This window comes from Nyctibius grandis, chromosome 3, assembly GCF_013368605.1.
Source record: "Nyctibius grandis isolate bNycGra1 chromosome 3, bNycGra1.pri, whole genome shotgun sequence".
Lineage (NCBI taxonomy): Eukaryota > Metazoa > Chordata > Aves > Nyctibiiformes > Nyctibiidae > Nyctibius > Nyctibius grandis.
In genome coordinates this window covers 51,177,116-51,201,944 of record NC_090660.1, presented here as the reverse complement: position 1 = coordinate 51,201,944, position 24,829 = coordinate 51,177,116, and the positions used below count along the sequence as shown (strand labels likewise).

At 39.1% G+C, this 24,829-nt stretch overlaps 1 protein-coding gene across 2 annotated transcripts in view; it reads left to right on the top strand.

The window, feature by feature from the left end:
- CDH7 (cadherin 7) overlaps positions 1 to 24,515 on the top strand; it is a 71,562-nt gene extending 47,047 nt beyond the window's left edge. The window contains exons 6-11 of one of the 2 annotated variants that reach the window (XM_068397262.1): positions 2,101 to 2,354; positions 8,222 to 8,358; positions 10,335 to 10,456; positions 11,903 to 12,020; positions 14,077 to 14,328; positions 24,022 to 24,515. In XM_068397262.1, the coding sequence (XP_068253363.1) occupies positions 2,101 to 2,354; positions 8,222 to 8,358; positions 10,335 to 10,456; positions 11,903 to 12,020; positions 14,077 to 14,328; positions 24,022 to 24,515 (1,377 nt within the window). Of the gene's footprint in view, positions 1 to 2,100; positions 2,355 to 8,221; positions 8,359 to 10,334; positions 10,457 to 11,902; positions 12,021 to 13,357; positions 13,402 to 14,076; positions 14,329 to 24,021 lie in introns of those variants that run through there. The other variant, XM_068397263.1, reaches the window with a different exon arrangement.
- Positions 24,516 to 24,829: the final 314 nt, after the last annotated feature.

Genomic DNA, 24,829 nt, shown 5'->3' with positions numbered 1-24,829 from the left:
GTAGCAAAACATCTTAAGATAAAAACCTGATAGATGATCTGTATCCACCTACACCTTTATCAAATACTTGGTGTTTAAAGTAGTAATGGTAATTTAATAATAAAAAAGCTGCAAGGTGTATTTTTATTATGTGTATCATATGTGATGTTTTGGAAGGTTATGAGATCTGATTCAATCCCTTTTGAAGTCTATGGAGAGATTTTTAGAGGACTTACATGCAAAAAAAATAAAAAGGCTGAAGACCCTATAGAGAGAGGGTTGTCATGTCTTACTCTAGAAAGTGACACTCATTAAGAAGATTTCCCATGGTACAGTTCTTTCTCACTTTGCCTTCATTTCTCCCCCCAATACGCAGCTCTATCACCAATATCACCGACCAATTTGAATGTTAGAGGGAAGAATGTGAAAATAGTGTTGCAAAGTACTTTTTGTAGAAATGGACTGCTAAGAGATTATTCTAAAACCTGAGTTCATTCTAAGAGTAATACTAGCAATTATAAAAATGAGGGCTTTATGCATAAGCTTCTGAGTGAAAAGCTATCTTTCTATTACTCTTAACATTTCACTTTTTTTTTTTTGCAGCTAGAGAATTTTCTTTCAATTCTATATCAGAGTTTACAATGTAAGAACTCGAGGCTTCCATGGTTCCTTTGAGAGATAATGTGCATCTGTTTGATGTACTGCAGTTTTTAATATAAAACCTCAACTGTGCTTAAAAATGAGATTTTAACCTCTGAAAAGTACATTATTACAAAGTTACCATACAACAAAAAAATCAACATTACAAAAAGGGGCTTCCTGTGAATGATAACTTCATATCCAGCCTCCGTAATATAGATGACTTGTTTTGTAACTTCCTTCAGACAGGGTAAAATTCTTACCATCAGCGAACTTGCTGACAGTGCACTCTATTCCCTCATCCAAGTCATTAATGAATATATTGAATAGAACTGGTCCCAGTACCGACCCTTGAGGGACTCCGCTAGACACAGACCTCCAACTGGACTCTGTCCCATTGACCACCACTCTCTGGCTTCTTTCCTTCAGCCAGTTCACAATCCACCTCACTACCCGATCATCCAGACCACACTTCCTCAGTTTAGCTGCGAGGATGCTGTGGGAGACCGTGTCAAACGCTTTACTGAAATCGAGATAGGCCACATCCACAGCTTTACCATCATCTATCCACCGTGTTACATCCTCATAAAAGGCTACCAAGTTGGTTGAGCAAGACTTCCCATTGGTGAAGCCATGCTGAGTGCCCCTAATGATCCCCCTATCCTTGATGTGCCTAGAGACAGCACCAAGGACAAGTTGTTCCATCACCTTTCCGGGGATGGAGGTGAGGCTGACTGGTCTATAGTTACCCAGGTCCTCCTTCTTGCCCTTTTTGAAGACTGGAGTGACATTCGCTTTCCTCCAGTCCTCAGGCACCTCTCCCGTTGCCCACGACTTAGCAAAGATGATGGAGAGTGGCCTAGCAATGACTTCTGCCAGCTCCCTCAGCACCCGCGGATGCATCCCATCAGGGCCCATGGATTTATGGAGGTCCAGGTTGCTTAATTGGTCCCTGACCCAGCCCTCATCTACCAAGACAGATTCCTCCTCTATCCTGACTTCTTCTGGGGCCGCAGGGGTCCGGGGCTCCTCAGGACAGCCTCCAAACAGTATAGACAGAGGCAAAGAAGGCATTCAGTAACTCTGCCTTCTTTTTATCCTCTGTCTCCAGGGCCCCCACCTCATTCATCCGTGGGCCTACATTGCCTCTAGTGTTGGCTTTACCTGCAATGTATTTGAAGAAGCCCTTTCTGTTGTCCTTGACCTCTCTTGCAAGGTTGAATTCCAAGGAGGCCTTAGCTTTCCTAGTTGCCTCCCTACATCCTCTGACAACAGACTTCTATTCCTCCCAAGTGGCCAGCCCCTCCTTCCATGATCTGTACACCCTTTTCTTCCACTTGAGTTTGCCCAGCAGTTCCCTGTTTAACCATGCATGGATACAAATAGCGAAGTTCATTTTGTACTTACTAACAGTTGTAAGTGAAACAATTTTACGGCAACGTCACTGGATAATAAAATTTCCAAATAACTTTACCTGTACAGGAACTGGATTTTGAAGCTAAAACAAGCTATACCCTGAGGATAGAAGCAGCCAATATGCATGTTGACCCTCGCTTCCTGAGTCTGGGACCCTTCAGTGACATGACAACACTGAAGATAATCGTAGAAGATGTTGATGAGCCGCCTGTGTTTACTTCACGTTTGTACTCCATGGTGGTGTCTGAAGCAGCGAAGGTGGGCACTATCATTGGAACTGTAGCGGCCCATGATCCAGATGCCTCAAATAGTCCTGTCAGGTAATTATAAGCTGTCTTAATTGTTTATTTGTTTAGCCTTTGTATTGAAGTTTTTCATTTTGTTGTGGGAGGGTCTTTGGTTACACTGAAAGAAATTAGTTATCCTTTTCCCCTTGCAGAGGGAGACTGATATGTTCTAAGAGTTTTCATATGTTGACTCTTATACTCCTGTGTGTGTGTGCATAATGATTCATATTCTGCGTGCATTATGCGTGAGAATGTAATAGCACATAGACTCTTGCATGGGAAACCAGAGATGAGGTCCCACAGAAAAAACATTAGAAAAAACTCTTTGCTTAAAGAAATGGATAGGACAAGACGTGTCCTGTCCTAGTCAGGGTGGTTAAAGCAATAACCTTTTGGCTTTTGTAAATTCTGCTGCAGCCAAATGTCTTCCATTGGAAAGGGAAGAGATATGAACACTACAGACGCATGGAAACTGTCGAGGGCCTCTTCCTTTGTCTTTAGTGTGTGAAGAACCTGCAACTCTTCCACAATCTGAAGTCCAGGATCATAAAGAAACCATAAGAAAACACAAAGTATTGATCTTATATTTGCCTGTATCTAAGGTCAAAGCTTAAGGACAAAGACTCACCACCTAAACCAGGAATGAGTTACTTGTTACTTTTCTTATGAAGAGTAGTAATATTAATTGTCAAAGGAACTTGCAGAGCATCTAGAGGGGTAATACTTCCGACTGAGGAATTTTGTAAACTTAAACACCTGCAGGAGGAGGAACACGTACACAATTAAAAGTTAGTGCTAAGTTTCATTTATTGTTATTGTTCGTTTAGGGCATACATAGAAAAGAAAGTCACAGGTACAGAACTCATTTGGATGTCACCTTTTTTGGTGATGTTAAATTTTTACTTTCATTCATTGAAGATAAACTTAGGATTCTAGTGTAGCTCTGTAGTTTCTAAAGCAGCAATCTTAAATTGTGAAAATAAAGCATATGTTTCACTCCTAGAGGTGACGTAAGTGTTCTCTCTCTCTTCCGTTACATATTTGCAACATATTCAAAATAGCTGATTCCTATCATGTATAAACAAATCCTAAATGGATGGTTGGCATGGATTTACTTGTGACACTTATCTTTGCTGAGCTCTTTCTTTGCTGTGGCAGTATTTTCTGGCAGTGATGTTAGCATCTGGTGTATAATATCTGGTTTTGCAGTATCATGTAGAGTAGGATTAAATCCAGTTCCATAAATGCAGTCCATGCTCAGAATGCTTTTGATTCCTGTGTAAACATAAGGATGAGTTTATTGGCCTTGATCTGGTTAATTTTTACAATTCCAGATAAAAAAATACTTCTGTCACCAACTTAACTAACATTGTGAAGATTTCTTCTGCTTCAAAATTGTTTGGAATTTGAGAGTGATGAAAAAGAAAAACAGTGAGGGTTTATCTCACAGAATCACAGAATCACAGAATGTTAGGGATTGGAAGGGACCTCGAAAGATCATCTAGTCCAATCCCCCTGCCAGAGCAGGATTGCCTAGACCATATCACACAGGAACGCGTCCAGGCAGGTTTTGAATGTCTCCAGAGAAGGAGACTCCACAACCTCTCTGGGCAGCCTGTTCCAGTGTTCAGTCACCCTCACCGTAAAGAAGTTTTTCCTCATATTTATGTGGAACCTCCTGTGTTCCAGCTTGCACCCATTGCCCCTTGTCCTGTCAAGGGATGTCACTGAGAAGAGCCTGGCTCCATCCTCATGACACTTGCCCTTTACATATTTAAAAACATTAATGAGGTCACCCCTCAGTCTCCTCTTCTCTAAGCTAAAGAGACCCAGCTCCCTCAGCCTCTCCTCATAAGGGAGATGTTCCACTCCCTTAATCATCTTCGTGGCTCTGCGCTGGACTCTCTCTAGCAGTTCCCTGTCCTTCTTGAACTGAGGGGCCCAGAACTGGACACAATATTCCAGATGCGGCCTCACCAGGACAGAGTAGAGGGGGAGGAGAACCTCTCTTGACCTGCTGACTACACCCCTTCTAATACACCCCAGGATGCCATTGGCCTTCTTGGCCACAAGGGCACACTGCTGCCTCATGGTCATCCTGCTGTCCACTAGGACCCCCAGGTCCCTTTCCCCTACGCTGGTCTCCAACAGCTCTGTCCCCAACTTGTACTGGTACATGGGGTTGTTCTTGCCCAGATGCAGGACTCTACACTTGCCCTTGTTATATTTCATTAAATATCTCCCCGCCCAACTCTCCAGCCTGTCCAGGTCTCTCTGAATGGCTGCGCAGCCTTCCGGCACATCAGCCACTCCTCCCAGTTTTGTGTCATCAGCGAACTTGCTGACAGTGCACTCTAATCCCTCATCCAAGTCATTAATGAATATATTGAATAGTACTGGTCCCAGTACTGACCCTTGCGGGACTCCGCTAGACACAGACCTCCAACTGGACTCAGTCCCATTGATCACCACTCTCTGGCTTCTTTCCTTCAGCCAGTTCACAATCCACCTCACTACCCGATCATCCAGACCACACTTCCTCAGTTTAGCTGCGAGGATGCTGTGGGAGACCGTGTCAAACGCTTTACTGAAATCAAGATAGACCACATCCACAGCTTTACCATCATCTATCCACCGTGTTACGTCCTCATAAAAGGCTATCAAGTTGGTTGAGCATGACTTCCCGTTGGTGAAGCCATGCTGAGTGCCCCTAATGATCCCCCTATCCTTGATGTGCCTAGAGACAGCACCAAGGACAAGTTGTTCCATCATCTTTCCGGGGATGGAGGTGAGGCTGACCGGTCTATAGTTACCCGGGTCCTCCTTCTTGCCCTTTTTGAAGACTGGAGTGACATTCGCTTTCCTCCAGTCCTCAGGCACCTCTCCCGTTGCCCACGACTTAGCAAAGATGATGGAGAGTGGCCTAGCAATGACTTCCGCCAGCTCCCTCAGCACCCGCTGGTGCATCCCATCAGGGCCCATGGATTTATGGAGGTCCAGGTTGCTTAATTGGTCCCTGACCCAGCCCTCATCTACCAAGACAGATTCCTCCTCTATCCTGACTTCTTCTGGGGCCGCAGGGGTCCGGGGCTCCTCAGGACAGCCTCCAACAGTATAGACAGAGGCAAAGAAGGCATTCAGTAACTCTGCCTTCTTTTTATCCTCTGTCTCCAGGGCCCCCACCTCATTCATCCGTGGGCCTACATTGCCTCTAGTGTTGGCTTTACCTGCAATGTATTTGAAGAAGCCCTTTCTGTTGTCCTTGACCTCTCTTGCAAGGTTGAATTCCAAGGAGGCCTTAGCTTTCCTAGTTGCCTCCCTACATCCTCTGACAACAGACTTCTATTCCTCCCAAGTGGCCAGCCCCTCCTTCCATGATCTGTACACCCTCTTCTTCCACTTGAGTTTGCCCAGCAGTTCCCTGTTTAACCATGCAGGTCTCCTGGTACCTTTCCTTGACTTCCTACCTGCTGGGATGCTCTGATCTTGAGCTCGGAAGAAGCAGTCCTTGAATGCTAACCAAATCTATATTCTTGCGAACCTGCTATGTATAATGTCGGGGGTACTGGCAGATGCTATAATTTAAAGCTGTCCTGCATCTGCTATGATATACATCAGAGCCAGATTCACCTAAAATTGGAATGTGTTAAGGAGGATTAATGCATAATACTTTTCGTGATCTATTTAAGAAATTTAAATTATTAATCTATAAATCAGTATTCCAAATTCCAAACATTGGATTATAGTGATATTGATTAAAAATTAGATTTGTTACAATTCAGAAAATGTTGAAATGACAAGGTCAGACCCAGTTAAAACCTTGACAATACAGGGGAGGGGGGGGCGAAGTAGTAAATATTTTGAAAATAAGAGGTTATCTCTTATGGACCGGGGAACTATTGATGTTCGAAGTAACTTAAAGGATTTAAAACTCCGGCAGCTCGAAGTTTTTCAAATATTAATGGCTGCAAGGAATTAAAGGATTAAAGGTATTTAAAGTAGTTTTTTTAGAATTTGAATATGGATACAACACTTGTAAATAAATTAAGGGAAACTGCTTGCTTCCTATGCATAAAAATTATTTTTTTTCTAGTTTCATAAGAATGTCATCCAATTTATATAACTTGTTTGCTTTCCCTCCCCCCCTTCTCCTCTCCATTCCTCCTTCCTTCCTTTCCTTCCTTCCTTTCCTCCCTTCCTTCCTTCCTTGCCTTCTTCCCTCCTCCCTCCCTTCCTTCCTTCCTTGCCTTCTTCCCTCCTCCCTCCCTCCCTTCCTTCCTTCCCTCCCTCCCTCCCTCCCTCCTTTTTATTACTTTCTTCTTATTGCCTTCTTGCTTTCTTTTCCTTTTCTGTCTTTCTTACGTCTCTCCTTCTCCTTCTTCTCCGTCTCCTTCTCTCTCTTTCTTTCTTTCTTACTATTTTTTTGAGAAAGGTCTTTGGCTCTTCAAATTGCATAGTGTTAATAACTGGGACATCTAAGGGCTGGCAGGAGATTGAATCCCAGCTACAGGGCCTGCCAAGATTGACTACATAGCAGAGGTGACAGGCATAGTCTCATGGGAAAACTTGCCAGCCACAAAACAGCTGAAGAACACTGTTGACCAAATAAATAAACAACAGTGTTGGCATGAAATAAAGTAAAAAATGAACTACAGGTAACATATAATGGGGGGAAAAAAAGTGAAGGAGAGCGAGCCTTAATCCAGGAAAACTGCTGTTACTGTTGTTGTTACAACTCCTTACTCTGTTCTTTCTCTCACTGTCACATAATATGGTAAAACAATTCTAATTATGTAACAAGTCTCTGCTCTAAGCTTTTGCAGCCGAGAAGGATGGGTAAAACCACAGTAATACAACAAAGTAGAAGATGGTATATTACAACACAGAACAAATGAATAGTGTCATAAGATCATTATATATGGGAAGTCCTGTTTTTTAACTATCATCTTCCATAATTCTTTCCTTCCACATTGTTCAAAGGATTTGGTTAATGTTATATCAATAATCTAATATACCATCAGTGTGACAGTAGTTGTAATGATAACACTTGGTCTGATTCAGACATTTTAATTCATCCTGAGTGTAGGGAAGCGCTCTGGTGTACATACTTGATCTAAATGAGAGTGCAAGAATCCGACCCAAGATTAAATTGAATGTCAAGAATATTCCAGTTCTAAATCTAAGTCTGCCTAATCAACTATCCCTTTCTCTCAAAAGGGTTATAAGCAAAACACCAAGAGGCATTTTGACCTTTTCTCTTATGCTATTTTCTGTTTGCTAAGGAGCTCATTTCCCCTTCCAAAAACAAATTTGAAGGTAAAAGATATGTTAAGCCAAAGAGTTAAGGGCATGAGCCTGTGTTTGTTTAATGACAGTAAAGCACCAGGAGCTGACAGTGATGACATGCAATCCCTTGACCTACTCTGCATCATGTCTCCTTTTTTCCCTGCCTCTGCAGCTCTGGGTGACTCAGAGGCTCTTCTGCTGGTGATAGAAATCTCTGTGCTCAGAGTGCCATCCCCCATGGGAGCAGCACCTGGCTGGTACAGCCATGTAGTAAACTTCCAACCTGCCTTCTCCTTAGCTGGAGTTCAGGACGATGCTATTCCATGAATAAATGAAAGTTTACCTTACAACAGAGAGAAAGAAACAAAAGAGAGGGCAATACCTATAACCTCACTCAAGAGGACACTGTGGGAATGGAGCCCACCAGTGTCAGCACAGGTCGCTGTGTAACTCTCTTGCCTTTGTTTCTTTCAACACCCCAGAGAAACTGCACAAAACACAGCTCGAAATGGGGAAACAGTGGAAACTCTTTCTCTCTAATAAGAAATCAATGAAACATTTTTATAAGCTGTAATTGAACATAAATTTAAAAAATTCTTTCATCCTTCACCTAGGTACTCAATAGATCGAAACACAGACCTGGAGAGGTATTTCAATATTGATGCCAACAGTGGAGTCATTACAACTGCCAAATCTTTGGACAGGGAAACTAATGCTGTTCATAATATCACAGTTTTGGCTATGGAGAGTCGTAAGTAACAATTTAAAGATTTTATTGGCTCTTTATGTGTAAAACTTCAGGCTTCATTGTGACCAGCTGCATTGAGAGAAATTATGACGGTTTCAAACCATGGCAGATGATAAAAATAACTTCTTACTAAATGTAAAAGACACCTATCTGATAAAAATTAAGAAATACAACAGATTAAGTATTTGCTCTTTCCTTTGCCTCACACCTTGTGTAATCTTTTGACTTGTGAAAAAACAAGTACAAAGGAGGTTGAAGTATGTTAAGTCAGCAGTCTCAGACCAAGTATCATTAGAGGAAAAGTGATATGGAGTATAGAGGAGATCAGTTAGCCCGTCTTGGTGATGGCACTCACTTAGAGTTCATTACTTTTGGTCAGCCACAGCATTCTTGAAAGGTATGAATGACAGGGGATGTGAATGCTTCTGTGGTTTCACTTTCCTGATTGTAAGGTAAGACTGTAGAGGATATTTTGTACTTCGTAACTTTTCTGGTGTGAGATGAAAATTGTTGAAGAATTGAACCCTTCAAGCGCATACAACAAGAATTCTGTTAATGCAGGTTTCAAACTAAACTTGTTCAGCTCTGAATACATTCTGTGAAAAACTATACATTTTTGCCTTTATAGTGGAAGAATTTATTTCTTCAAATTTCATCCTTATTACTACTCTGTTGGGCTGTGATAATAAAAGAGTTATTAGTTCTCTGGCCTGCTACTTTAAAAATCCTCACTTCTTGTTTTCAGTGAGGTTAATTTAATGTTTAACCTGGAAGCTAACATTTATCACTTAGCGTCTGTATGAATTTATCTTGTATTCTCAGGAGTGTTTTGGTCTAGGAGGCCAGCATGGAAATCAGAAATTTTCCTGGGTAGTAACAAAACTGACAAGGTAGCCAAGGGGCATACCTGACACAAGTGAGAATCTAGGAGCACAAGTAATACCTTACAGTGCTTTAGGTTCATGGCCTGCTTGGTTTTCAATAAGCTTAGATCAGCAGAGGAAAAAGCTGGTGTCAAAATTGCTTCCTCCTCTGGTATTTCACATGTGGAATAAAAAAACAAAACCAAACCAAAACACTTAATGATCAACATTTGAATGCATTGCTTTAAATACTTACAATATTTACTAAAATGTGGTTGCAATATGCTATAAAAAGATAGATACATATTTGAAGGTTTATATAGTTTTCCATTCTGTCCTGCTCTATCGCTAGTATCACCATTTGTGGTAAAAAAATAATGCAATCCCTCTTTTCCCTGCTCCAAAACAGAAGTGTTATCTAGCAAAATAAGTATAGCACACACTGATGTCCTTTATGCTTAGTCCAAATATGTCTACTGTTTAAGATTAAATGATGACATTGGACCCTGAACAGAGTCATATTTTAGCTAGAGATGTGCATCAGCTTAAGAATGTCATTCATATTTAAGGTGTTCAACATGTTAATGACAGTGCTGAAATACTTAGTTGTGTGTGTACTTTAAATACTTTGGGATTTGTTTGGGAATACAGCTTCCTCTTTTTTCTGTTTTACATAGCTAATGGAATTCTGTTTTTACCTTCTTAATAGCCTGATCAATCTGAATTGCAACAAAAAATTATTTAACCCATAATAATCATGCTATTCCCGATATGATTAGTGCTGTTCTGGCTAGCTATACCCCTTGGCGATGTTTTTACATCATCTTGCTCTTTTCCTTCCATATTATGTGATTCAATGCTGTGATTAGTGAGTTAGATTTTCAGTTTATCCCTGAGAGTAGAATGTTAGTTTAATTGAAGTGACTGGAAAACATAAATATTGTTTCCACTAGGTCTAGAAGATCAAGCCAAGAGCTTCCTTTGTCTTTCTAGGAGCGATTGTAATTGATTTGACATGTATATGAGAAAGAAGAAAGCAAATGAAAAAGGTACTGACACAAAGAATAATTTGCAAGGAGCTCTTCTTGATTGTTTTGTTGGCTGCTTTCCCTATAGAGAATCCAGCACAGATTGGGAGAGGCTATGTAGCCATCACTATCCTTGACATCAATGACAATGCCCCTGAGTTTGCCATGGAGTATGAGACAACTGTCTGTGAAAATGCTCAACCTGGTCAGGTACGGTTTGATAGGGTTTTTATGTTTATTTTTATCAGATAGGCAGCCATTCCTTATGAAAACCTGCCATCTTTAAGATAAAATATAACCAGCTTATGGCAGTAAAAATGACGCTTTGATGTGCAGCACAAGCAAATATTAATCAAACCCTAGCATCTTCACCATACCTCTGAACAGAAAGACTCAGGTGTAAAAATTACTTGTTGACAGTACTGTTAAAATCTCTTTCTTACTAACTGACGCATTTTGCTAAACTCACCTAATTTTGAATAATATTAAGAATGCATACTTCCTCCTAATTTTGGTGGGAATTGGGAAGTCATAACATGAAGGTTATCCTGAGACTAAAGGCCTACTATTCCTAAAAGGAGTACACACTTTTATTTCCCTTAAGAAGTATGGGCCATAAGGCCACAATTTCCCAAGGGAGATGTATTCTTATCATATTCCTCAGTGTTTTTAACTGCCCAAATATCTTCCAAGTAGTCCTAGACTCAACTAAAAGTGCTTTGTGTTGTTTATCCTTGATGTCTCTCTACTTTTCCTCTCTACTTTATAAGACCTCAGAAAAAAATATATATTTTCTCATTCTCTCTTCTCTCTCCTAGAAGACTAGATACTTCAGCCACATAGAACCCACATATTCCCTGGGAGACTTTGCACTTTTGTGCCTTCTCCCAGAATATTGTCCTTCCTGTGGCAGATGTTGTTTATTGCACATTTCAAAATCATAGCATAATTTAAAACCTTAACAGAAAACACTAAGATTATTTGCTTGTGTTCCTGAGAAACAGAGAATATGCCTACTCTTACTGGAGTACCTGTTTGTTTTCCCTGTAATCTAGTCAGAACTGTTAGCTCTGAGTATTCGTTCTTCATGGATTTTAATCAATGGTGACACTTGTTTAGAGGCAGATTTTGACAGAATTTTAGAAAATAAAATTGGAAAAAATAATTATAATAATAAAAAAGAAATCCCAGAAAAAATTAATATACTTATGACTTGACTTATTATTTTTCATGATTTTTTTTTAAAAAAAGTTCATGAATTAATATGCTCAAAACCATAATTGTCTCATTGCAAAAGTTTACAGCATTGATTGCAGCCACTGCTAACTACATTAAGGGCCACCCAGAAGATACACTTCTTCCACTGCTATGTAGTTTATACTCCAAACTCTGGTGAATGACAGGACCTAACTTTCTCACAGGCCCTGCAGATCATTGCTTTTGGCCAATAAATTTGGTACAGGGAAAGTAGAGTTGAGTCACATTTTAGTTTTAATAGTGTCTGTACATGCTTATGAGATTAGAAAACCAAAATGCAATATGAGCGGGACTCAAGGAAGTGTTGATACTTTGATAGGATAGAGAGGTTATACAATGTATATGTATTTATGCGTCTTACCATTTCAAACAATGAAACCTCGATGTATCTCAAAACAGGTGATCCAGAAAATCAGCGCAATTGATAAAGATGACCCACCAAATGGCCATCAGTTCTACTTCAGTTTAACAACAGAGGCAGCAAATAACCACAATTTCACACTGCAGGACAACAAAGGTAAGGACATTTTGTTTGGGTAAATATTCACCACTAACACCTTTCATTTTGAATATATCATGTTGATTACGACCTACATAAACTTCTGTTCTGGTAAGGAGGTAAATTAAACAACAATCAGCCAGCAAAATAATTTGATCTGTAGATTATTTGTCAAGGGAATTAAGCTGCTGTTTGAATCGTTTAAAGCCTTGAGCCAAACAGAGCAACTTCGAATCTTTCTTTTTTTTTTTCCTAGAAGTCACTCTTCTCACATTTTTTCTTTGTATTTATAGGGTTTTATCTAAATTAGATTTTACCTTGGGGCAGTGACTGAAAAATGTCCAGGAATTCATGTTTTATTAATATAACTCAGAGCGTAAAATAATGAGTGCACGGTAAATCAAGAGGGTGGTGGGTTTTTTTTAGAAAAACACATATTTTCAGGAAGTATACCACTTATTGAAGAATGCTTTTGGTAGTGGAAACTGCCTACAATATTTACACAGACTTCTTTCGACTGTTTCCCCAAAGACTTACGCAAAGACTCCCATTGACATCACATTTCTGTTAGTTAAAATATCTGAGAACACGCTTCTAATTAGTGTTCTCGTTAGTTGCACTGCATAGTCTGGCACGTGGGCATTTATCAGTTAGTTTAGCTATTAGCTGAAGCAAGTAGAACTAAATAGACACTATGTTACTCTTGCACTGCTCTTTTATGGATCAGTGCTAAACCAGAGAGACAAAGTCATCCTTTTTAATAAAATAAGAAAAACAGACATATGGTGGACTAAAGGATACTGTTTGTACAGACAGACTTTGAACAACATTCACTAAGTATAACATGTGCCCTAATAAAGCTCTCTCACCCAGCTATTTATCGCCTTACCCTGCCTGTAGTTACTGACATGCTTAATTTTCTTCAAATGAGCAGCTTGCAGTTTGAAACTAAAGACTGTAATAGTAATAATGATCAAAATAATAAAAATGCATTAGAATAAGACTCTATTCGGAAATCTGACATTGTTACAAGTACTGTAAAGTATTTAATGAAAAGACAGACCCTCTTCCAGAGAACTTATCATTTGGAAAAAGTAATAATAGACTTTTACAATGCCAGTAAAATTAATGGAGTTACAAGAGATAGCAACAGTTACCTCTTTCGATGTTAATTTTATGCATATCTCATATGATGCTATATGAAGAAATGCTTGCATATTTTTGCCAGATATGTCATAATAGATGACACAATAAGAAAACTTTACAGGACTATCAATATATCTGTCTGTATATAGATAGATAAGTAGACAGACAGATAGACAGACCGACCGACCGACCTTTTCTATACATTCTAGGAGATGTAACTCCCAGCCTCTCAGGAGCTGTCAACCTGTATTGAACACAGTGAGTTTTGCACATATTTTCTGGAACACATGGACTTTTTAATCACCCAACTCAGAGCAGTATCGAACTACACATTTTAGATTGATTATATTAGTCATTTTGACTCTCAGATGAGACTGAAAACAAGCACATGTCTTCGTTACATGTGCAATTACCTGTATTTGTGCACCAACTGGATTTTTTTTGCATTCAAAAAATATTTCATTGGTCTTCATAACTTATTCTCCTATTAGTATGTTCATCCCTTCCATTAATATGTTATCTATATTTGTAAATAATTGCAACAGACCCTTAGAAATTATACCTGAAACAGGTATATAGATACTTAATCTGATCACTGAAGTGTGAAATTTTTCTTTTTTTATAATGATCTCATCTTCAACTATATATCAAGAGTGTGGAACTATGAGCTTAACTAAAACTAAGTAGATTTCTGCAATTTTGAAGCAGTCTTTCATGGAAAATAGAAATCTTTTTTTTTTAGTTGGGTATCATTTCTCAGCTGTTCCTATCTCTGCAGCTTGAAAAATGTATGATCAGGAAAGATAAACTTGTTGAAATAATATAAATGTGTTTATAGAGTCTTTTATGTGAAAAACTCTATTATTTGTAGGCTCGTGTTTTAGAAAGATCATGTATTTTATATTTATCTTTTTATTCCTTTATCTAGATAACACTGCAACAGTATTAACCAGGAGAAATGGGTTCCGAAGACAGGAACAGTCTGTTTTCTACTTGCCCATATTCATTGTGGACAGTGGATCACCTTCACTTAGTAGCACTAATACCCTCACCATCAGAGTCTGTGATTGTGATGCAGATGGTATTGCTCAGACATGCAATGCAGAAGCATATATCTTGCCTGCAGGACTTAGCACTGGAGCCCTGATAGCAATATTGGCTTGTGTCTTGACACTGCTAGGTACGTCTTCTTCCTGTTACCCTTATTTTCCATCCAATGTATAGTAGCAAAAGATAGATATATGTATGTATATAAGCTTCATCATCATGTGTCCCCTTCCACCACAGATTTCTGTGAACAGGTGACAACTAACATTCCAGGCAGAACAGCATTTTGTATCAGGAGCCACACAAAACCTTTAGTTGGCATTTTCAAGTTTCAGATGACGTTATTTCTATGTCAAGCTGCCTCCAGATGTATATATGAAATAATAATAAATAAGAAAAGATCACTTGCATCAGATGCAATATTTAAGAGATAGACAATACAGTTTATGGAGTATTTGGTTTAGCATACTCACTGTATAAACCACTATCAGTGTGTGTGCCTTTTTCTAGAGATATAACTATTTTTAAACCTTTATTGGTTTGCATAGAACAAAAGACATACAGAAAATACGACAGATGTAATTTTACTAAAGGGAATCTCATGTTTAATGTGAACATCTTCTGCAGAATGATCTTTTGTTACTTCTGCAAACTGGTAGGCACAGTTGAATTTTAGTTGTGCAGTGAAGAACTGCAACTAGATAAAGATAGTGGAAAACATTGGAACAGTGTCACATCCGGGTTTGGTTAGCATTTCTCCTTTCATGCCTAGTCTTTAAACAAAATGACTACATGGTAGTAGTAAAAAAGGCCTAATTCGAGGAGTAAAGATGAAGGATCATCCTGTATCATTGCAGGTGGAGAAAAAAGTGCAGTTTTACTTACTGTCAGATCCCATGTTAACAAGGGTACTGTTCAGCAACACAAGAATTTTCTTGAGTGTTGTTATCAATGGAGAGATTTTTCTATTCCCTGGCTGTACATACCAGTCTATGAGAAAGGGGAAGACCATAGCCTTCTCAGGCTGGTATATTCCCAGTGGTGATTCGTCTGTCATTGTTATCCAAGTAATTTGAATAAGTCAAATCAAGAGACTTTTGTCTACACCTCTGTTCGTGCCAGTATTCCAACAATGTATAGACTTCTCTTCTTATTGACTTTGATTCACCTCACTGTAAACCATTAGAAGGAAATGTCCCTTCTGCTACAAGCATTTCTAAAGGACTCAAAAAGGAAATCCTCCTTGCACTGTTGTTACCACAGTAAGAAAAATCACTACCTCTGCAATGAACCTAACCAACTTACTCAATAGCTATGTATAGGAGTGCATTTCCAGAGTTTTCCATCCTTGTGACAAAAAAACCTAACAACATAAGCACTTGCTTCAACACATGGTTAGGCCTAGGTTTAAAGAGAAATAGAAGGGAATGATTGCCAAAATTTTAATGAATATTTTTGATAACCATTTTCCTAGTAGCATTTCTAGGCCATTATACACCCAAATGAACTTTATTTGGACATGAAGCTAAACGATAGGGTTTCAAAAAGGAATACAAAAGAGTCTGTCATATAACTGCATTGGCATTGGCATTAGCGCAAAAACAACCCATTTTAAACCTTGGTCCAATGTCCTTAAGAAGAAAAGTTCTGTAACAGTAGCAATTCACTTCATCTCAAATTGAAATGTCACCATTTCTGTTATATATATAAAAAGATAGTTTCTAAAGATTAAGTAAGAAACTACTGTAGATACAATGTAGCCTGGCTGGGCATATGCTTTTTCTTAAATAGGAACCATATGTCTTGAAGAAGAGCATTGAATGGAGACACAGCATGTTACCAGGCAATAACTTGCTTATGCTACTCAGTACACCAGGGTTCAAATACAACCAATAAACCAAGAACCTGAGTTTTTTATTCTGGTCATTTTTAGAATGTGCTAAACAAGCATTTGGTAAAGAACTGAGGATAAGCTCTCTGAACATAGTATTTGAATAATGGGCTGTGCACTGAAGAGGAATCTGACATATGACCAACCTTACCATTGATTTTATTGTCAAAGAATTGGACTTCAAATACAGCTGTCTGAATGCATCACCGCTGTTTATCTGAATAGACATTTGTATGTGCTCTCATCACTTCCAATCTAAACTGTTCCTTTTGGGTACAGTTTCAAAGCTGCAGGCACAGTTTAGGCTGCGTTTTGTATGCTAACCCTGACTTTGAGTTCTGCGTTTTGGTACTGTATCCTTCTGCTGTTTTGTTCCCAGCCAGGTGCCAGTCTTCACAAGAAAGAGGTGCCTAAGCATCACTGCTGCCCAGTGAAACCCCAGCCAAGTGTTGTTGCTTGTCTGGTCCCAGAGCCTTTCTCATTTGTTCCTAGAAGACATTTTCTGGGATCAGCTGAATGGTAGTACTGTTAGGAACTTATTTTTCTCCTTTTTCCCTTTTTCTTTTCACATCCATTCCTGAGAAAAAATCCTGAAGATCCACTACTAAGTACAGCGTAACAAATAGGCTTCAGCTGTTGGCAAGTGGTTCCAGAGCCCGGGACCAAGGGATGCACCTATTTGTGTAAGAGTTTATCTATCTGTGAAAAAAGGAGACAGGCTAGCGGATCAAAATTTTTTTTCTGACCCAAGATTAACATGCAGTGCCAAATCCAGTCACATTCATCAATGTCATCTCAACGTGAATGCCAGTTGTAAAGCAGAGGAGGCATGAGCTTTGCCTTGGTGTCATGGGCACATGCATTCTGGCACTAGTATCTTGAATTCTCAACTTCTTTAATTCTTGTTAAAGTTTGTATGATGTACTTTGGTATTTTTTCTCTGCCCCGTAACTACCTTTGTCCTATAAATATAAACCATTTGTCTTGGCAAGGCTCAGATTGTCTCAGTGGGATTTCTTAGTGTTATCATTTTTTACTTAAGCCACCAATTAATTTTAGATATACACAATGTTTTCACTGGCATTAAGAAAGGAAGAATGTTACTAAATCATACAATCGGTTATAATTACATATAACATGGTGTATACTATTTTTCAAGCTAAAATATTTTTAAAAAGTTAAAAACATTTAACCAAGATCTTTTCTCCCCTCCTCATATTGACTGAGACTAAATTCTAAATTTTATTCCACAAGAAAATTCCAGTACTTTGTTAATTACTGAAAAGAGCTTTATAATTATCAGCTCTGCAGTGAGGCTATGTTTTAAAGAAAAAAAAACCCTAAAAAAAAAAATGCTTGCAATTGATTCCTATAAAAAGCATATGAAAGCTAGTTAGTTTGTATTCATTTTAGACTTTACATAATTTTTAGAAAAGTAAGAAGGATTTTTTTAACTCCTCTGAGAATTATATGTAATTTAATTCAAGGTAATTTGGTTTTCAGTTAGCATCTTCAAGACACAATAATTGCTTTTGTAACAAGTGTTTAAACATAAAATGTGTACAGAAAATCACAAGAAAAAGAATGTTCACCTCTGGATAACCCAATCATATTGGATGAGGTTAAAGATTTTGTTTGTATTGAAACAATGGAAAGCTAGATTGACATAATGCTTTTCATGATTTTAGTCTTTCATACATCTGAATATTAATCTATTAGTACCACCTATTTTCTTAGAACACTAGAGAAGGCCTTCTGTTAGTGTGGTACTAGGTTTACAAAGTTAATAATACATTGATTATGCTTCAAAAACACAGATTTCAAATTATTATTTTTTCAGTTGGAAGACGAGGAATTTGTTATTATTGTCACAATACCTACAAGAACACAATTAAATCAGCACACATAACTGTGTTTTGTAAACAAGAAGAAACAGCCCTAGTCATAAGGATCTCATTCTCTAAATAGGTAAAATGTGTACAGAATATGACTATTTAGTATGTGTGGGGTTTGATCTTGAAGTTTTAACAAGGTGATAAATCTATAACTGTTTTAATTTGGGGGTATCCAAATTAATTAATTTAAAAGGTGATTGAGTATGCAATGCCGAAGCTGTTTTCTGAAAGTTATAGAGCTTGTTAGGGTCATTCAGTGTGGGCATTTAAAGGTCACTTTGCAAATATCAATCCAAACTAACTAAACAACAGTTATATATGAAGCTTGTTAACTGGGAATTAAATGCGAGTTTCCTGAGTCTTGGCCTCTATAATCCCTGAATCTCAGCTGAGTGCCCTGGCAACTGCAAGGTATTACTAAATAGCTTATTAGTGTGCTGCTTAGATGGCTCAGGTTCTTCAGTCTTCAGTTTTATGAATCATGACACACCTAAGGCATAAACCAATGTGCAGATTTGCTCACAGCTGATGCAGCTTATTGCTATAGTAAATGCCAGGCTTAGGGGTGTAGCATATACAAGGCATGATAATGCTTGTGATTTAGCTCTGCCCCTTACTATATAGCTCTGCATATAGTCTTCTCCCTCAGGTTGTTTCAGGGCTTTTATGGCTTCCTTGCAGTTATATTGCAGTTGCCTTGAGTACAAAAGGAAAGATTAATACTAAAACAGAGAATTATGTTCAGGTGACCTAAACCTGACTTTTTACCAAATCATACAAAAATGGAAGTTTCATAATAATTCCATAAAACACACTGCAAGATGGCAAAGCAAAAATCCACTCTTGTATTCAAAAATGTTTGTTTAAAGACTGATTTAGGTGAACTGAAACTACTGATATTATCATTACATGTATATTGATATAAGGATAAAACTACATATTATCACAGCTAATATCATAGAATCATAGAATGGTTTGGCTTGGAAGGGACCTTAAAGATCATCTAGTTCCAACCCCCCTGCCGTGGGCAGCGACACCTTTCGACTAGACCACATTGCTCAAAGCCCCATCCAACCTGGCCTTAAACACAGCCAGGGAGGGGGCACCCCCAGCTTCTCTGGGCAACCTGTTCCAGTGTCTCACTACCCTCACAGGAAACAATTTCTTCCTAATATCTAATCTGAATCTACCCTCTTTCAGTTTAAAACCATTGCTCCTTGTCCTATCACTACATGCCCTTGTAAAAAGCCCCTCTCCCACCTTCCTGTAGGCCCCCTTCAGGTACTGGAAGGCTGCTAGAAGGTTTCCCTGGAGCCTTCTCTTCTCCAGGCTGAACAACCCCAACTCTCTCAGCCTGTCTTCATAGCAGAGGTGCTCCAGCCCTCTGATCATCTTTGTGACCTTCCTCTGGACTTGTTCCAACAGTTCCATGTCCTTCTTCTGCTGGGGGCCCCAGATCCTGACACAATACTCCAGGTGGGATCTCATGAGAGCTGAGTAGAGGGGGAGATTCACCTCCTTTGACTGCTGGTCATGCTTCTTTTGATACAGCCGAGGATACAGTTGGTTTTCCAACAGATATCGGGCTGGTTGGAGTCCCCCATGAGGACCAGGGCTTGTGAACGTTAGGCTGCACCTATCTGTCTGGAGAGGGTCTCATCCGCTTGGTCTTCCTGGTCGAGTGGCCTGTAGCAGACCCCCACTATAATGTCTCCAGTCCCTGCCCTCCCTTTAATCCTGACCCATAAGCTCTTGGTTGGCTTCTCCTCAATTCCCAGGAGGAGCTCCATGCACTCCAGCTGGTCATTGACATAGAGGACGGCACCCCCTCCTCATCTCCCCTGCCCGTCCTTCCTAAAAATCCTGTATCCTCCCATTCCAACACTCCAGTCATAGGAGCCATCATATAAATATACATAAATATAAATACATATAACATTTTCTCTTGGCTATTGTACCTGTTAAACAAAATCAACATTTCTAACAATTCACGTAAATCAGAACAAAAAGGTTAGTTTAGATCTATCTTTACTAATTCTGGTTATTTAGTCTTTATAATTAGTTACTTCTAATATTGATTGGTTTATTTATTTGTTAAATCACATATGAAATCAGTATTGCCATTTCATCTCTTTAGCATAAGTTCTGTGTACCAGTATGGAGCCAAACTAGTGGCCTCAATATGCAATATATATGTCCCTAAAGCTTTTTCATTGTATTATTTCTTCTCTAAAATGCATAAAATTAGGATTTCTACATGTTTAGCCAGTCACTAATTAGTGACTTAATCTCTGCTTTTGTGATAAATGTAGAAAAAGAAAACCACCATGAAAATGAGAAATGGATAAGCTTTAAAACCATTTGCAGTTAGATATCAGGGAAATTTGTTTTGGGCTTGTGTTCGTCTCTGCAGTTCCTGCAATGCAACTAAAACTTTGTTCATTTAGAGGTTAAACTTTATTGTTCATAGCTATTGGAAAGGCTAGAAATTAATAATCTCATAAAGCCATCTAAATGCTAAAATATTTAACCTTTAGAAAGACTGTGTTTTTCTTGGCTTCAAGCAAGTGTGAGATGTACAACGAATACTATATAAAACATTCATTGTATCTTGATTTTTATCATATCTTTAGGCGGACCTGCCTACTAAGTTTCATATTTTTCACTTATTAGAAGGTATTTAACTTTCAAAATGAAGTATGTTAAGAGGGACAGTGGTGTGAAAATGCATTTACACTTCAGTAAAGGAAATGATTAGCTGCTTACTTATGTGGCAATAAAACTTGTGGCAGTAATGCTAAAAATAATAATTAAAAAGTTATGTCAATAGAAATCTTGGCTTAAGTGTATATTTGTACTGTCAGCAACCTAATTTGTCTTTCACTTTAAAATATCTTTCATACTAAGGAAAAACATTAGGAGTGGAGTGCAATTGTTGTCTCTATGATGACAATTTTTTGTTCTCTGCTGTATAATTTACAGCTCAGTTTGTATTATACAAATATCAGAATGTTTTGAAATTTCACAAAAGCCACTTTAAAGGTCAAAATCTTATCTTGTCAAACTGCTTATGTAAATATTGTTCAAAGCAAAATGCCCCAAACTAGTGGCTTCTGAATTCAGTACATAAAGCATGAATCAGGGAGATGCTGGGGGTAAAAAAGTGAGAGTGATGCTGATGCTGCAGTAATATAGAGTCACAAGGCATCTGTTGATAGATAGATCATTAGATGCGTGCCTGGTAGCTACTGAAAAAAGGGGGAAAAATATTGCCTAATATATTTGTCAAAAAGTTTAGAAAAAAAATGAACTTGTTCCAGCTTTATTTTTAGACATACATGGCTCCAAAGGAAAGTAAAAGGAATTGCAGAAAGTCCGCCTTTAAAGTTACCTTATGCTTTAGCCAATTCCATAACATCTGTAGACGTATGATAGTTTTCTGCATGTACAGTCTCTGAATGACTTATTTGTTTTAACCCAGTGAGCCCAATATTAAATCATACCTCACAATGACTAGATTGTTATTGATATTAAAAATTCCTCCACGAAAAGAAGGACTTTCAAGAATGGCAGTCCTGCAACATACAACTTATGGTGGCCACTTTTGAGACTACGTAAGGAAGCTCAAGATTAATTTTATCTATATCATCTTTTTGCTTTCTCCAGATGTTTGTACAGCATTTATTTGGCATACTCAAAGTACTGTAAGTAAATTGTAAACCGTAGACATATGAATGCATATAATCGCATATTCTTAAGATTAAAAATAAAACATAAAATCAGAGGGAGATTAATTGAATGTGGAATGACACCTACTTTTCAACGTACTTGTTATTTTACAGTCATGATACTTGCTATTTTCTAGGATTATCATTAGCTCATCAATGTTATCCAGATGCTACAATATAGTATTAATCATTTTCTAGGAGAATGATTCAGACTCCATCATGTCCCACAGATGGATGCAATATTCATATTACTGGTTCCATATTTGTGTGTCAGCAATGATGTTTCTCTATGAAAACTGTATCTTGAGCAAGAGAAGCCTGAGTTAGTTTCTCCCAGTTCTTTGGCTGTCACTGCAATTTAGTATTAGCTTTCAAGCTGAAAGAAACCTTTAAGGATTAAAAGTACTTTCTAGTACTGGCTGATCCAATAAACTCCAGCCCAAGCAGTTATCATTAGATGTAATTCATAAACCTCAAGTACAGTACTTTCCACTTTATAGGAAAGTGAGGTCTTATATAGAGATACTTTTAATCCATGAACTAAGGCAGTCTTATTTTACACGCTGCTTAAAAATTCAGTGTTCTCCAATCTATGATTTTTTAATTTTTCTTTCAGCAGAGATTTGCCATATACTTTAATTCAGTCACTTCTCAAACCATGGTTGTTAAATTCTATTCAGTTACTTTGTGAATGTGCTTTTATCACTTGGGCAATTAAGAGTTCAGGAAAAGGTCTTTTTTTTTTATTTCATGGCTGTGAGATAGTAATAGTCAGACTGAACCAGTCCTAAAATTTATGGTTAGCAGACAACATAGGATATAGAATTAGAGATGAAGACGTTAATCCAGAATTGTTTTCACCAACGGGAAGTCTTGCTCAACCAATTGATAGCCTTTTATGAGGATGTTACCCGGTGGATAGATGATGGTAAAGCTGTGGATGTGGTCTATCTCGATTTCAGTAAAGCGTTTGACACGGTCTCCCACAGCATCCTCGCAGCTAAACTGGGGAAGTGTGGTCTGGATGATCGGGTAGTGAGGTGGATTGTGAACTGGCTGAAGGAAAGAAGCCAGAGAGTAGTGGTCAGTGGGACAGAGTCCAGTTGGAGGTCTGTGTCTAGCGGAGTCCCGCCAAAGATCGGTTTCTGGACCAGTTCTATTCAATATACTTCATTAATTGACTTGGATGAGGGATTAGAGTGCGCTGTCAGTCAAGTTCGCTGATGACACAAAACTGGGAGGAGTGGCTGATGCGCCGGAAGGCTGCGCAGCCATTCAGAGAGACCTGGACAGGCTGGAGAGTTGGGCGGGGAGAAATTTAATGAAATATAACAAGGGCAAGTGTAGAGTCCTGCATCTGGGCAAGAACAACCCCATGTCCCAGTACAAGTTGGGGACAGAGCTGTTGGAGACCAGGTAGGGGACAGGGACTTGGGGGTCCTAGTGGACAACAGATGACCATGAGGCAGCAGTGGTGCCCTTGTGGCCAAGAAGGCCAATGGCATCCTGGGGTGTATTAGAAGGGGTGTGGTCAGCAGGTCAAGAGAGGTTCTCCTTCCCCTCTACTCTGCCCTGGTGAGGCTGCATCTGGAATATTGTGTCCAGTTCTGGGCCCCTCAGTTCAAGAAGGACAGGGAACTGCTAGAGAGAGTCCAGCGCAGAGCCACGAAGATGATTAAGGGAGTGGAACATCTCCCTTATGAGGAGAGGCTGAGGGAGCTGGGTCTCTTTAGCTTAGAGAAGAGGATACTGAGGGGTGACCTCATTAATGTTTTTAAATATGTAAAGGGCAAGTGTCAAGAGGATGGAGCCAGGCTCTTCTCAGTGACATCCCTTGACAGGACAAGGGGCAATGGGTGCAAGCTGGAACACAGGAGGTTCCACTTACATTTGAGGAAAAACTTCTTTATGGTGAGGGTGACTGAACACTGGAACAGGCTGCCCAGAGAGGTTGTGGAGTCTCCTTCTCTGGAGACATTCAAAACCCGCCTGGACGCGTTCCTGTGTGATATGGTCTAGGCAATCCTGCCCCGGCAGGGGGATTGGACTAGATGATCTTTCGAGGTCCCTTCCAATCCCTAACATTCTGTGATTCTGTGATTCTGTGATGGTTTTGAAAATAGATTCTTTAATGTCTAAAAAGCTTATGGTTTAAAAGCTGTTTCAGAGCCTGATAAGTTTCAAATCTAACTATGTAAACTGCCTGCTATTTCCTTGGGTGTTTGCCATGTGTATTAATGAGTACTTCTACCACTAGGAAAAATATGAGGAAATTTTAGCATTGCTAAAACTCCAGTTTTTCTGTATTCCAGTTCTTGTCTTGCTGATTGTCACCATGAGACGACGGAAAAAAGAGCCCCTCATTTTTGATGAAGAGAGAGATATCAGAGAGAACATTGTCAGGTACGATGATGAGGGTGGTGGAGAAGAAGATACCGAGGCTTTTGACATGGCTGCCTTGAGAAACCTCAACATTATCCGAGACACCAAGACCAGAAGGGATGTGACACCTGAGATTCAGTTCTTGAGCAGACCAACTTTTAAAAGCATTCCAGATAATGTCATTTTTAGGGAGTTTATCTGGGAAAGACTAAAAGAAGCTGACGTGGACCCCTGCGCGCCACCCTACGACTCCCTGCAGACATACGCATTTGAGGGGAACGACTCGGTGGCAGAGTCACTCAGTTCTTTAGATTCAATCAGCTCAAACTCTGACCAGAACTACGATTACCTCAGTGACTGGGGCCCTCGCTTTAAAAGGCTTGCGGATATGTATGGGACTGGACCAGACTGCTTATACTCATAGCCTTGGAACCTTTCTCTGAAAATGCACTGATGAATACTTAAACAGAAAACTCAACCTTACAGACTGAAGAAAGTTGTAAATATTTCTCCATTTTTAACCTTTTAGGTTTTTTTGCCTTGGTGGAATATATCTTCATTAGACTTGTCCTAGGGACTGCACTGACCACACAGAATATGAGCATTTGGTTGCATTTTTGATAAAATGAAATGCTCAGCCACGTTCAAATAGATAGCAACCCTCAGATACGTGCAGAGGCAACTCACTTTCAAGAGTATGTTATGCACTGTGACCGCAATGAGCCAATAATACTCTGT